Below are 14662 nucleotides of genomic sequence, written 5' to 3' on the forward strand. Positions count from 1 at the left end.
ATCTTTAAAAAGAATATATTAAAAAAGTTATCTTACTCATATTCATCTACTCTTTGATTAGACAAAGAAGTAAACATGGTTGCATTTTACATGTACGTGTACATTTACCTCAATTATCCATTTACATGTAATGCATCTCTGTCAAGTAAGATAGTGAATTTTGTTTTACTCTGACTTTATGGCTGTTACATGTATACTCCATAGATTACCTGAGGGACAACAATGAGAAGATGAAGATTCAATATCAGAATCTGGCCGAGTGGAAGGAAAAGATCCGCAGCAACAACATGAAAAACAAAGAAAAGTTTGACCAAACTAAGGAGGTAGTCCAGACCCTGACTAAAGAGAATGAGGATCTCAAACGTGAAGTCTGCAAAAAGGTAGAGAATTTCATGATACATGTACCTTATTAAAAAATAGATATTGGTACATGTAAATGTAATTGGAAAATAATTTTGTTAACTTTGACCATCTATCAAAAGTTTGTTCATGTACCCAGATTTTATTTAATTGCTTTGTAATGCCACTGATAAAATTCATGAAACTCTAGTGTTAAGCTTTCATTAAAATTATTCATTGCAAGAACTTATACTATAGTTCTACCAAATCAAAATCTGTTGACATCAAGGCTTTCAGTTCAATAAATAAACACAGCAGACAAAAACATTTCATTAATCTTGAACGTTGGTCCATTTACTGATAGGCGGTCCATATGACACAGCTGGAAAGGTCAGCAGAGGAGGTCAGGAGTGAGCTCAGAAACAAGGAGGAAGCTGTTACAGGGCTGGTGAGGACAGTGGAGGAGCTGAAGAAAAAGTTAGAGAGTAAATCACTGGACAGGTCCTCAGACTGTGTAGATACGGTAAATATCAATCAAACTCAAACTAACTCAGACTGTGTAGGTACGGTAAATGTCAATCAAACTCAAACTAACTCAGACTGTGTAGGTACGGTAAATGTCAATCAAACTCAAACTAACTCAGACTGTGTAGGTACGGTAAATGTCAATCAAACTCAAACTAACTCAGACTGTGTAGGTACGGTAAATATCAATCAAACTCAAACTAACTCAGACTGTGTAGGTACGGTAAATGTCAATCAAACTCAAACTAACTCAGACTGTGTAGATACGGTAAATATCAATCAAACTCAAACTAACTCAGACTGTGTAGATACGGTAAATATCAATCAAACTCAAACTAACTCAGACTGTGTAGGTACGGTAAATGTCAATCAAACTCAAACTAACTCAGACCAATGACCATGTGTATACAGTAAATGTCACTCAACCTCTGACTAAGGGTCTGTATTGATATGGTAAATGTCACTCAAAGTCTAACTAAGTTGGACTGTTAGTGTTGAAACAGTAGAAACATTGTTCTCATACTGTGTTGATTCTGTAAATAATTGTTTCCAAGTGGGATTAATTTATGCTGCATTCAGAATAATTAATTTTCTGTGAACATTTGTCACAGTGCACTTGAACTTGAATTTTATTTAAAACAAACAATAGCAATCAAAGAATTCTGTAAAAGTACAAAGGATTTCTTCTTTATTAACAATAAAACTTTGATTGACTCTTACATTTTCTATATGAAAATGGATAGGAGATCTGTTTAGAAATTTATTTGATAAGTTGAAAATGTACAAATTACAGGAGTTATGTCTTATTCTTAATTATCTGTCAGCGTAAAAATGAATGTCAATCAATTTGATCAAATATTGAAATCTTTCTGAAAAATTTCTCTTCGTTTCATATACATGATATAGGTACTTGTGAATCAAGACAGAAGCGAAACAGAAGCACTAGAAAAGGAAAAAGAAAGCTTAGAAACTAGAATAAAACAACTAGAAAATCAGCTCGGACAATTCAGAGAAAATAATGAGAGTTTAATAAGGGACTTAGACTCCTACAAAAATGTGAAACAAGAACTTCAGGTAGAAAATGCAAAACTGGAGCGAGAGAATACGGAGCTTGGACAGAGAATTGAAGGCTTGTTGAACGAGAACAAGGGCATGAAATCAGAGGTGAGGGTATTGAGGGGCCGCATTGAGGAGCTGGAGAACGAGGCGTCACGTTATCAGGACCTAGCGGTCAGTAAAGAGGAGGACAGGAAAACACAGGGGGCAGAAGAGGCTCACACAGAGGTATAGCTTTACACTGAATAAGTTTTAAATTTTACGGTCTTCTTTGCATTTATATAGTACATGATTTGAGAAATATTAAAATCAGTTGAATACATTTATACTTATGTAATAAACAGAAGTTAAATTGAGTTACTTCATAATGTTCTTTTTTGCTTCTTTATACATGTAGGTAAAGTATATGTTAAAGTTTAAAACATGCATCATTTTAATACGTTGTTTACAGCAAAGGATTGCGATTATAGCTCTGTTTTCATTTTTTTCATCAAATGGACGAAATTCAGACATTAGGGATTACCACACATTGTTCTTTTTTGTGCTATCTTTAGTATGTTATAAGAAATTTTTCTGCAGTATTTAGTATGATATAAGGAATTTTGGTTTTCATATACCATGAGGTGGCATAATTGTTATTCTTACCATGCCTGCAGTTGGGAGAACTCAAACAGAGACTGAAACAGAAAGAAGAAGAGATTGCCTGGTACAAGGAGCAACAGCAGCAACACATATCAAGTCTCACCAAGCAACACCAGCAACAGAAGCAGGAGTTGCTGCAGCAACTGGATGTGCTGCAACATGAGCTACAGCAGACCAAAGATGAACAGGTTCTAATTGTCTACAATAAGTTTTACTGTATTTAGCTTTTATGGTAGGAAAAATTAGTTTTGTGGAATTGTATTACACCCATATACATATGTCAGATCAAAATACCGGTAATTATAGCAGCTGCTGTAGTATTATCAGTATGTAAAAGTAAAATTCTGAGACAATTCATACAAAAATTGTAGAATTGAAGTTAAAAATAATTCTTTTTAACTGTGTTCATGTACATGCACTGATATATGCTTTCTGATATGAGTTTGATTAAGAATTCTTATGATTTTTTTGTTGATCAATTCCAGACAAAGGCTTATACAAGTGATGTACAGAGCCTGCGCAGCCAAGTCCTGACCCTGATTACCCAGGTCAATGACTCCCAAAAAAGATTGGAGGATGCTAATGAGGCCCTGGAGAAGAAGAGTAGCAAGTAAGTAGACCTTTCATGACTTCTTAAACAAAAGAGTAGCAATTGAGAGACCTTGCATGACTTTAAAACAGAACTTCTTAAACAAAAGAGTAGCAACTACAATTGTAAGTAGACCTTAGATGACTTCTTAAATTGAAAAAAAAAACAATTAAGTTAGACCTTAAATTCCTTTAATTTTTATTTAATATGTAACATTTTGAATCATCATTTTGTACATGTATTTTAGCAATAGAAATAAAAGAAAAATCTTTCAAAATTGTAAATGATAAAATAAAATTCCTGGCTGGCAGTGAATTCAGATATGACATTTACTGCTGTCTAGTACATTATTGTATAAACTATGTATACACAATCAATATTAAAACAAATTTGCATTGAAAATAAGGGAAGAAAAATCATTTTAAAACCTATGGACTTTGTCACACTTGAATAAAACAAACAGGAAGCAATCTGTAAAGTCCCATTGTTTTAAATGAAGCTTCCATCTTACAAGGAAGGGGAATAAGGAAGTTGTAAAATATTCCAGAAATAAACCCCAAGCATAAGAATTACTCAGTTACATAAGATATTTTTTTTTTAAAGAAGATTGCTACATACATAAAACACTGTAAAAATTTTAATGCAAAAATAGGCATGCATGTAGTTAATTTTTTTCTATATATAATTTTGAACTGTTAAATAATCTATTCAAACAAAATTTTCCCAAGTTATTTTAAGCATCACAATTTAACTTACTAAATACTTGAATGTTGTATTTTGTCTGCAAACTCTTTTAAGTCATTATAAATGGTAATACCATACAAAGATCTTGTATAACTATAAAGCATTACAAATGTACATCATATTTGATAATCAAAGTAAGTGATATTTTTTCAAGCTGTGAAAATTTACCGTTACTGTATTTTTAATTTCAAGTCTTTTTAGTAGCAGCAAAAATCTGTAGTAACCCCATTTTCTTTTTTGTAACAGATTACAGGAAGTGGAGCACGTACAGGAAGAGTTCCGTCGGCAGCACACTGAGGACGCCGCCCTGGTGGAGACACTGAGACTGTCACTGAAGAGTTACGAGGACGCACTGACGGCCGAGAGAAAGGAGCACCAAAATACCAAGTATGATATATATATTAAACACCAAGTACAATTTATATTAAATTTATAAAAGCGTAAATAAAAAATAAAGAGAAAAGAGCACCAGAATACCAAGTACGATTTATATAAATACCATGTACGATTTATATAACACCGAAATACCAAGTATGATTTATATAGTACATGTATATATAAAACCATACCAAAAATAACTGTGTAAAAAAAAAAAAAAACATTTGCAAGTAGGATATCTTAAAAAAAACAATTGCAATTGAAGTGTGATATATAAAAAGTAATTAAAAGACTTAATTTAATATCAGCTTTAAATAAAAAACAAAATTTGATATCAGTGTAAATAAGAAAAATTGATTGTGATTGGAAAAATATAAACAAGTGTGATGTGAAAGAAAAAGATGTTGCACTCTTAATTTTAAAAATATGAAGTGTGATATTGTAAAAAAAAAATCTCATTGGTCAGGACTAGTTGAGTTTATGAATAACTGCAATGTAACATGTACATGTACATATGTAATTTGAAGCTCTTTTTCATTGTTTGAACATAGATGTAGCTATGATGTTATTTTGGACATTTTAGGAAAACATCAGCTGATCTGAGACAGTCATTTAATCAGGTAGTGTCAGATCACAAGAATTTGTCAGAGAAATACGACAGAATCAAACTGCAGGAACAGATACGACCACAGGTACAGATAACTTTTAATTGACATAAAACTTATAATGATTATCTACATTTACCTAAATTGTGAGAGAAACTTATTTTCCTAAATGCATTGACTCCATAATATTAGATAAAATTATTACATACTACTCACATGAACCATATAAGGGGAATGTAAAGCAAGGTGCAATTTCAACAACTTATGCATAACAATTGGTACCTATTTTTATGGAGAAGTAATTTTAGCTATTTAATAATGCCATGAAAGATAGTTATCATCTCAGATCACAATGAATTGATAGCAGTATTAAATATTATCAATCTCCACACTCTTGATGACAATATCAACATTGAATCCTTGCTAAAAATTCTGCCTACAATCTATGTGTAGCCATTTTAATTTTTTTGCCAGGGTGGATGTACAGAGACAGAAAAGCAGAAGTTACTGGACCAGATCGGTCGTCTTACGGCCCAAGTGTACGCCGGGGAGGAGGCCATTAATTACAGGGAGGAGAAACTCAACAAAGTACAGGAGGAGAATAAAAAGATCACGGAGGAGCTCAATAATGTGGTCCCTGTACTCAAGGCTCAGGTAACTCAACAAGTGGTTCCTGTACTCAAAGCTCAGGTAACACAACAATGTAGTCCCTGTCCTCAAGGCTCAGGTGTGTAACTCAACAATGTGGTCCCTGTCCTCAAGGCTCAGGTAACTCAACAATGTGGTCCCTGTACTCAAGGCTCAGGTAACTCAACAATGTAGTCCCCGTCCTCAAGGCTCAGGTAACTCAACAATGTGGTCCCCGTACTCAAAGCTCAGGTGTGTAACTCAACAATGTAGTCCCTGTCCTCAAGGCTCAGGTAACTCAACAATGTGGTCCCCGTACTCAAAGCTCAGGTAACTCAACAATGTAGTCCCTGTCCTCAAGGCTCAGGTGTGTAATTTAACAATGTAGTCCCTGTCGTCAAGGCTCAGGTAACTCAACAATGTAGTCCCTGTCCTCAAGGCTCAGGTGTGTAACTCAACAATGTAGTCCCTGTACTCAAGGCTCAGGTAACTCAACAATGTGGTCCCTGTACTCAAGGCTCAGGTAACTCAACAATGTGGTTCCTGTCCTCAAGGCTCAGGTAACTCAACAATGTAATCCCTGTACTCAAGGCTCAGGTAACTCAACAATGTGGTCCCTGTACTCAGGGTTGAGGTAACTCAACAATGTGGTCCCTGTACTCAAGGCTCAGGTGCAGGTATAAACACAACAATGTGGTCCCAGTACTCATGGCTCAGGTAACTCAACAATGTGGTGCCTGTGTTCAAAGATCGTAACTACATGTAAGTCATTTGTCCCAGTACTTAAGCTCAGGTCCTGTACTTATTTTTAGGTGTGTTATTCTGTAAAATAGCCCCTGTAATCATAGCTGCAGAACTGTAGCTCTCCAAAAAGATATATATTGATAGACCGGCTCAGATGTATAACTCAACAATGTTTTCTATTACCCGCACCAGAGCTCAAAACTGATACCCAAGCATGATGTACTGAAACGGTTTACAATGTACATGTAGCTACATCTAAATGTAGCTTTCGTTAAAGGTTAAAGCTCAGTTAAGTATTAATATAGGTGTAAAACCTTCTTAATAAGAGACCTTCTAAATATTTGACTTAACCTGATGAATTTCTATTTTAGGCTGAGGTTTGGAAGTCAGATTTTGATGCTGAGAGAGACGCAAGGGAACGCCTTCATGCAGAAAAAACTCAACTGGAAAATGATTTCAAACAGCTCCAGCTACGCAACCAGCAGCTATTGGACGAAATGGAGAATTTTTCTAAACGACAGTTCCAGGAGATGCAGCAGCGGCACTCCAGCCAGAATTATCAGCACAACCTCCAACAACACCTGAGGGTGGGGCATCAGAACCACGGGAGTCCATACCAGATTCCCCAGTACCCTCCTCAGGGGTACCCCACCCAGGCCCCGGGGGCGGGGGCAATGTACAACGATGGCAGATCACCTCCCTCTGTTCCAAGTCAGGTAAAATATAAAGTGAAGAACTTGCTTGGAAATAAAATAAAATACCAAAAGATTCTAAGGAGCAGCTAATAGATACACTGTAATTTTTTTTTCTTTGTCGAAAAGGAAGAGGAATAACATCTTAATCGAAGAATGTTATTAATTGGAAAAAATTCACATTCAGAAAGCAATTTATTTTCTTAATTTCTTAATTTAAAGGTGCTCAAATACCAGGTAGTTTAATACATATTGTGTGTACATATACCTAATGAAACCTAGCTTTATTTTCTGATATCCTAATGATTTTTTTTTAACTATGAAGATTCCCATTTCCTTAGTTTGATCTATTTTTAGATTCATGGTGATTCCCAGGAAGGAGAGGAGCCCCATCAGTTTGAATGTCCAAAGTGTAACCAGACCTGTCCTGACATGGACACTCTACAGATACATGTACTGGACTGTATTGACCAGGACAACCCTTGACGTGTAAAAGATCAGAACATGTACTTTCATTTACTTGAGTGACTCACAGCAAAACTTATTTTGAATTGTATTGATCAGCACAGCCAATAATATTGCTAAGTTTTATTGTGAAATTTTTAATTAGATCAATCATGAGAAAACTCAAATTCAACATTTCTGTACAAGGAATGTTATTCTTTTAATATGTGATTTTTTTTAATTTCTTCATTGAAATCATCTTTAAAAAAAAATATGACATCATATCTGATACACACTGATAAAACTGATTCTTGAGAGAAAGAGAATGCGTTAACAAATCATAATCACTCTTAAAGTTTACATGAAAGTTTACTATGTAGAAATATTAACACTTACTTAAGCTTTCCAACTTTTAGATATGTGATAAATGAGAAACAAGAAGTAAGATACATTATATTATGATTTGTTAATGTGATTTTTTGCATATTATTTTTATCCATTTATGTTAATTTAAAAAATTTTTTGAATTATTTTCAAAAGTTTACTTTCAAACTGATTAATAGTAAAGTTTGAATATAAGTCATAGAAAATAATTATTCAATGCCAATGGTGATCTTACATAAAAATATATTTATCTTGTTAATTTTAATTGTTTTCCTTTATATTCAATTAAAGCTATATGTGGCAAATCGGTCCTAAAAAAATTAATTCGAGATTGTGTTTAGATATACATGATATATGTTACATGTATTGTATATTTACGTTCAACTGAAAATTTTTGCTGATACATGTATTGAATCAAAATACATGCATCCTCATGTTTTTTTTTTAAGTTAAATTAACTTTAAACCTTAAACTTAAAAAAAAATATGCCACATATGGCTTTAAATGATGAAATTAAGATTGTGCTACTTTATTTCCAAGAATGCAATATAAGAACTTCCAGATGTAACATGTGTAATGGGTATTGAAAAAAATACTGTATGACGACTATGTTATCTATGTTTGCAAATTTTCTGTCATTGATTTAGTCAGTGCACAATGCTATAAAAGAAAATTTTAAAGATGATACATGTACCTGAATATGTAAAGTTTTTTAAAGAATGGAATCATGATTTCTTTCTTAAACATGTCTGCTTGTACAGACTGTACATGTTAAATAGCTGTGATTGATGTATGTCTGGTATGAACCATGTTACTGTTACAGTATAACAAAACAGGCTGAATTACGGAATTACATGTTGCTCCTGAGTCTCCTCAGATGTGATTGGTCAGATGAACAGTCTACTCAGATGTGATTGGTCAGATGAACCTCAGCCAAGATTGAATTGGAGGAGCAGTTTCTGATATTTTTTTTGAAAATGAAAAATGGACATTACACACTACAAACATTTATAAAGAATGTATTTTCATAATTCATGTAATTTTTTTCTTACATATGCAAAAAAAAATGTTATTTAATTAATTTAAATTTTTTTTATTAGAATGGTAATTTTTCCATGTTGTGTCCAAAATTTATATGGAAACTGTGATATGTTTGATAATGATTACTGTATGTTTTGTATACGTGTGTATGTGTCTTCACTTGGAGAGAGAATAAAATTATTAATACTAACTATACTCTTGATGCATTTCTGAAAGACCTTACATTGATCAGTTCAAAATTTGATAAATTGACTTACTGATACATGTATATTTCACAATACTTTCACATTAATTTATAATTTTGGATTGTATTTTTTTCATTAAAACTTAAACATGTATATGCTATTAAAATAAAGTTTGAGAGAATGCAGGGGATCCATCCCTTCAAAAAATCCAATTTCAAATTTTTCTGACAAGGAAAAAATAACCTAACCTAGACACTTTTTTCAAATGTGAAAAGTCTATTTCGTTGTGGGGGAAGGGGGGATTGATTGATTGATTGTATACTGTTTAACGTCCCTCTCCAGAATATTTCACTGATTTGGAGACATCACCATTGCCGGTGAAGGGCTGCAAATTTAGGCCTATGCTCGGCACTTACGGCCTTTGAGCACGGAGGGATCTTTATCGTGCCACACCTGCTGTGACACGGGGCCTCGATTTATACGGTCTCATCCGAAGGACCGCCCCATTTAGTCGCCTTTCATGACAAGCAAAGGGGTGCTGGGGTGGGAACGGGGGATGTTAGCTGCTTAGCCCATAATGTGATAGTCTACTAAAACTTCACATCTTTAACTTTTCATATGTACCCACTTAAACACTGGACCAGGTTTCCAGGTGAGGGGATCAAAGGCCGTTTTAGTTGGATTAATTTATACATTTAAAAACTGTTAAAAAATTTCAGTCAATCAGGGAGGTCTATCCGCCCTTTCTAGGTGTTTTGACCAGTACTATCATATTAACAATACTGTAAGGTATACCATATAATTTGCCAGGAAATATATTGGTTGCAGGTAATTGATTTCAAAGCTAAGTTTAATGATGGATGCATCTTATGATTGTCTCTTCATCTTTTGTACTGCTACAATTTATTAGAATTTCTTGTTTCTAACTTTAATGAAGAGTAAACACTTCACTCATTGACAGTTTATTAATATGGGAAAGGGAGACAAAATTTGCTGTTAATCATTCACATTAGGACAAATGGATTGCATAATAATGAACTTTTCATGAATTTAAGCAAATTTTGGGGGACCCATAGTGGTAGTGTGAATCTTGATCACATAAACTCTGCTATTTTTAAAGTAGATAAAGTTATAAACATGTAGTAGAATTGACCATTTCAATTAATTTATTAGAAGAATCTAAATTTAGGTAATCTATTGTCCTCTTGGTTTTTCATCCTGAGATATTTGTCATAGGAGCCTGCATCAGAGAGTTTATGAGAATCGAAATGGTGTGACGTCATTATAACATTTGTCAAACACTCTGTCTCTCACTTGTCTCCCCTTCTCTTCTGTGATATTCCGTGTTGTCATGATGGACTGTAATGCATGCTTCCTCACACACTCCTGTCAAATGTATAAAATAATTCTAGAAATCTCAAAGGTTACATGTAGTTTTTATCATGAATAAACGTTTTTCATCAATTTCCTTAAAATTCTAAGTGAAACGTAGAATCCCCCATAATTGTCTTCCTATCCAGTGGTTGTGTTATATAATTTGAACAAACTGAACATACCCCCCCCCTTTTTTTAAAAAGAATTTTGAATCCTTGGAAGGGGAATGGTCAAACCAAAACATTTGAACAGGTCTTAACCCCATTATTCAAAGATATGGTTAAATTAATATTGGCTTGTTCATAAGGAAACCAAAAGTATCTGAAGAAGTCAAACAGGTGATAAGTTTATAATTAGCATTTTGACAACAAATTAAAAGGCATTTCAGCTATTAACTAGAAATAGTTCCCTTGCTTTTCAATACATTTACAACCACAATAAGACAAAAAACAGTATCAGTTCTGTTTGACAACACTTCTAATGGTACCTTGTGTTTGTTCCTGATGTCAAAACCTGTATTGTTCAGGAGGCTACTTATGATTCCACAGTCTGCAAAAGCTGCAGCACGAATCTGTACAGCAACAAAAAAGAATCAAAGAGTCACAGAACTGCATTTCATATTTCATATTCATTCTGAAATATATCTTTTTTATTTATCTATCAATGCTTTGGTATTATTTCGTCTATTCAAAATTAAAATTATATTTATGACTGTGTAGTTGACATATGGTTTAAATATATTTTGCTTGTATAATTTGACCAAGATCAATGAATATGACAGTAATACTAAGTCATTTAGAATGTGAGTAGGGACTTACCTCTGTACAGGCTAGGTGTTCAATGTTGGTGAAGTCAACTTTAGCTCGACAATCATCAAAGGCGTGTGTCATTTCATGGAACAACAGTTTACAAGTGGCAGAGGGAGGGATGTTAGTGTGACAAAGTACAATCTATTAATGACAAAAAATAAATAAATATTATCAAACATATACTACACTGTATTTACTTTTATATTATGCATGTTTTGGAGATAAAAAAACATAAGTTTTATTCATAAAAAAAACATTTTCATATGTTAAAAATGTGGACCAGAAATGATCAACAGGCAACTGCTGAAATTTTTTTTACGTCTACACATAATGATGTATATTGATGCAAAAGTTTATTTCTGTACTACAATATGATACACCCCCCCCCAAACACACACAAACTTTCATGAAAGTGAATGAACATTCAATCTCATTCATCTGAAAATCTGTCTGTATGTCACAAAAACTATAACCTTGTTCATAATATTTGAATGAAAAGAGAAACATGTACGGTAGGACTTTCAAATTTCTTCTTCAGTTTAAATTATTTGGATCACATCAACCTTTTTTCTTACTTGGTTTGTGTTTGGGTCATATCCACCGCTGACTTTTTTCTCACATTTCTCCACAGATATGTTTCTTCTCAAGTTAAAGGCACTGGAAAAAAGAAATCAAGCTATTTCAATCTAAAATTAATGAGCAGGTGTATTTTTAACTCCATGTAATGTTATATGAATTGTTCCTTATCAAGGTCACCAATGTTACCATTTATGGAAAATCTGAATCATGTTAATTCTGAAAATCATGCAGCTGAATTTCAAACAGACAGTTTATTTCTTACTCATTTATCACTTACCATCCATGCTCCCTCAGAGCTTCTCTTAATATCCGCAGTTCTGGGCCTACAAAGAAACAAATAAGTGTGATTGCATAAACTTATACTGTACAATTATATACAATAAAGGATTTTAAGAAATTGACACAGTTCACAATATCATTAAGCATTTTACAAGACCATTAAAGGATCTCGTTGAATTTTAAAACTTTTTAAAAAAAAAATGTTCAAATGATACATTGATTGATTGTATGTTGTTTAATGTCCCTCTCAATAATTTTTCACTTTAACATAAGGAGACAACAACAGGTCCATTACAATCTCTTGAATTAGCTATATAGGCTAGCTTTAAATAGCTATATAGCTTTATTAAGCTATTCAGAATAGCTTAATTTAGCTATTTTACAACATTTTTTTCTGAAAGATGTTGTAAGTATGTACAAAAAAGTGCACCTTGGTGCAGTGATGATATACAACCTTGAACTCTTCTTAAAATAATGCATGTAAAAATCACTCATCAAATTACACTTTGTACTCAAAGTTCTACAAGTTTTGGGGCTGTTTAAAGCAATTTAGACAGTTACTTCTTCAATGATATTATAATGGAGACCAATTGTGGCCAACAGGAATTCAGGTAACAGTTCAACACAATGAGAAGCAATCTTACTTATCCATGCCCCAAGGCACCCAAAGTAGTGGACACCAGTTAATCTAACAATAGAAATTCTTTTTTTTTGCTTAAAAGTATTCAAAAGCTGCAATGTCATAAATATGTTTGATTTTGGTTGTTGTTTTGATAGCCCATTATAAGTGCGCCATAATACGTAAAACTTTTTTGTTAATTTCTAGCAAAAAACATTGTTGTAAAAATGTATATAAATAGCTAAATACAGCAATTTTGAATAGCTTAATAAAGCTATATAGCTATTTAAAGCTATATAGCTAAATCAAGAGATTATACTGGACCTGAGGCTGAACAACAAAAAAGTTTTAAAAAAATAAATATTTAAGCTTATTAAAATTTCAGAGCTTCAGTAGTTTGTCACACAGGTAAACTTGAGTACAATGATTTAAAGAAAGATACAATTTCATACATATGCTGAATCAGAATCATCTATGGCTCAATTACATCAGAGACGTTCTGACAACAATGTCACTGCAGTTCGAATTTACTCGTCATATGCATAGTAACAAAAATATGTGGGTTTTGCAGACATTTCTTTTAAAAGTTACACGAATTTTTTTATTGTTATTCATAATTTCATATATATGAATCTATCCTTTAAAATAACTGATATGTCAATCACATTTATTTAATTTCAGTAATTCTTCGAGGAAATTCGGGAACTTACAGTGTGTAAAACATTTCACTATCTTCTTTTCTATTACAGATACGGATCTTCTATTTAACATGGAATACTCTTTATAAAGTTCTGGATTTTTTCGCTCTGGGTACAGTGGATAACCGTAGTCTTCTTCAAATGATTCTCGTAGTTTTTCATTTTTCGTCGATTTTCCATCGGACTCGTCCTTCATGTTTTTAAAATAAGTTTCAATTGTCAGCTCGTTCTTGAAGATGTCGGATCTTTATATTTATTCTCTCTCGTCTTTTTCTTTGGTTTAATAGAAAAACAAATATTTTTAAATGGAATGTTGGATGCCTCAATGAACGATTCACTGTAGAGTTATTTTTATGCCGTTGTCACATTTATTGCATGTACTTATTTTTGTGTTTCCTCCTCGATCAAGCCAAAAAAAAAAAAAACGGACATGTAATGTAGCCTAGTATAAAAAGAAATGCTCTTTAATAAATGTTCTTTTTCATTATCAGGGGCGTATAATTTCAAACATCTTTTGCATTATAAAATTAAAAACCAAAATGGGTTATTTACGACAATGTCTTCTTATCACATGTTTTATTTTGGGGGATCTGAGGGCGAATAAGGAGAAGAAGCGGGGGGGGGGGGGGGGGTATTGGGGAATTTCTGTTCGGTTCTATGGGTGCTCTTCAAATAAAATACGATCCGCACTTCTCTCCCAGGTCTCTTAGATTTAACTGCTTTTTGTAAATAATTTATCTTCCTTATCTTATGTGACATTCGCACTGGCTATTACAGACCTGCAGGCCTACACTTTTCGTTTCAAGTGTGTAATTTCAGAAAAAAATTGGCGGAATTTCAGAGGGAAAAGCGTTATCAATCATGGTTTCCTAATTTGTTGTTTTACTATTATACTTTTTTTCTTTCAAACCAACCGAAATGTACATTACAAAACAAACCTAACATAGACTTTTCTTTTTCGAATCATCTATTGGCAAAAAAGTGTTGTAAAATACCAGTATCCTAAATTTAACTCAGATCAACCGCACACCCTTAATAATTAACGCATTTGGTCAATCTGTATCAAATCAAATAATGGAAGGCTTGCGTTTGCATGTTTATACAAATTGTACATAATAACATTTTTTTTCTTTTTAACACTCATATTTCTTTATATTTATTCATAGCAATGTTAAAACAATGTGAAAATGAACAAAACTGAGCATAGAAATGAGTGTACTTATTGCAATATCATTTAATAGTTAACGTAAGCAGTACTTCTCGTTTTCTTCGTCGCCCGCGTGGCACAGTGGTTAGAGCGTCTGCTCTA

General features: G+C 33.2%; 2 protein-coding genes across 2 annotated transcripts; one reads left to right on the forward strand and one right to left on the reverse strand.

The window, feature by feature from the left end:
* Positions 1–204: 204 nt before the first annotated feature.
* LOC134268945 (NF-kappa-B essential modulator-like) lies at positions 205–7851 on the forward strand (the record flags this gene model as incomplete). Its single annotated transcript, XM_062751178.1, has 10 exons — positions 205–380; positions 704–862; positions 1771–2148; positions 2577–2750; positions 3048–3172; positions 4142–4282; positions 4857–4965; positions 5353–5532; positions 6621–6965; positions 7299–7851. Coding segments are annotated over 10 exons (1916 nt in total), but the record flags the coding sequence as incomplete, so codon positions are not given.
* Positions 7852–10249: 2398 nt separating this feature from the next.
* LOC134268946 (mitochondrial inner membrane protease ATP23 homolog) lies at positions 10250–13549 on the reverse strand. The gene is made up of 6 exons (XM_062751179.1): positions 13366–13549; positions 12035–12080; positions 11754–11835; positions 11188–11319; positions 10857–10940; positions 10250–10381 (listed from the first exon to the last, which is right to left on the reverse strand). The coding sequence occupies exons 1-6, from the start codon at positions 13547–13549 to the stop codon at positions 10250–10252; spliced, it is 660 nt and encodes a 219-aa protein (XP_062607163.1).
* Positions 13550–14662: the final 1113 nt, after the last annotated feature.

Source organism: Saccostrea cucullata, unplaced genomic scaffold (assembly GCF_032062105.1).
Source record: "Saccostrea cucullata isolate Sc308-1 unplaced genomic scaffold, CSIRO_AGI_Scuc_v1 ctg9352, whole genome shotgun sequence".
NCBI lineage: Eukaryota > Metazoa > Mollusca > Bivalvia > Ostreida > Ostreidae > Saccostrea > Saccostrea cuccullata.

What these genes read in the sequence shown, in the direction of transcription:
- LOC134268946 (XM_062751179.1), bottom strand. Translation starts at nt 13,549, where the DNA reads ATGAAGGACGAGTCCGATGGAAAATCGACGAAAAATGAAAAACTACGA. An exon ending in ATGACCCAAACACAAACCAA is followed by an intron (nt 11,320 to 11,753) that starts GTAAGAAAAAAG and finishes TGTCATTAATAG; the next exon opens with ATTGTACTTTGTCACACTAA. An exon ending in ACATCAGGAACAAACACAAG is followed by an intron (nt 10,382 to 10,856) that starts GTACCATTAGAA and finishes TACATTTGACAG; the next exon opens with GAGTGTGTGAGGAAGCATGC.